We start from the raw sequence: 737 nt of genomic DNA, 5'->3' as shown, positions 1-737 counted from the left end.
TGACGAGTGCAAGCAGCATATATCCTTGATTGCTCACATCACATGCCAAGGGCACAAGACACCAGCATGGTAGGATCACAGCCTGCGACTTCACAATGGCAGCTCCCACATTCCAAACATCAGTCCAACAAGACAGCATGCGATTCAAGGTGCAGTCTGTTGTAGCTATGATTGTTGGGATCAACAGTGAGGATGGTCGCCGCGTGTCCGCCCCCAGCTAGCTAGCCAGTTTCAGCTGCGACACCCTGCTGCACCGCTGCCCTGCACGCCGCTTTGTGCGCGGGCCACGCCGCCGCCTGGCACTCAGCCGAGCAATAGCGTTCGCCCAGGCAGCGCGCGCAGCGCTTGAGCCGCCCCTGTGACTTGCCACACATGGCGCACGCCTTTTTGGCCTGAGGCAGCTGCTGCTGCTCCTGCTGCTGCTCCTGCTGCTGCTCCTGCTGCCGCTCCTGCGGCTGCTCCTGCTGCTCCTGCTGCTCCTGTGGCTGCTGCTGCTGTGGCTGCTGCTGCTCCTGCTGCTTGTGCTCCTGAACCTGCTTCTGCTGCTGCTGCTGCTGCTGCTGCTGCTGAGCCTGCCGGTGGTGCTGCTGTAAGCCTGTGCTGCCATCAGGATCAGCCTGCGATGCGCCAGCAGGGGTCTGTGCTGTAGCCCCCACAACTTCTGCAGCAGGCAGCTGCTGCCCACCATGCACCACCGGCGCCCCGGCGCGGACCGGCGGGCCCACGGCGCCCCCGCC

The 737-nt window shown here is 63.9% G+C and overlaps 1 protein-coding gene across 1 annotated transcript; it reads right to left on the bottom strand.

The window, feature by feature from the left end:
- Positions 1-221: 221 nt before the first annotated feature.
- Positions 222-617, bottom strand: MNEG_10011 (hypothetical protein; the record flags this gene model as incomplete). Its single annotated transcript, XM_014041515.1, has 1 exon — positions 222-617. A coding segment is annotated over one exon (396 nt), but the record flags the coding sequence as incomplete, so codon positions are not given.
- Between the last annotated feature and the right edge of the window lie 120 nt (positions 618-737).

This window comes from Monoraphidium neglectum, assembly GCF_000611645.1.
Source record: "Monoraphidium neglectum strain SAG 48.87 unplaced genomic scaffold scaffold02147, whole genome shotgun sequence".
Lineage (NCBI taxonomy): Eukaryota > Viridiplantae > Chlorophyta > Chlorophyceae > Sphaeropleales > Selenastraceae > Monoraphidium > Monoraphidium neglectum.
The sequence above is the reverse complement of the archived record's forward strand: the minus strand, read 5'-3'. Positions and strand labels throughout refer to the sequence as shown.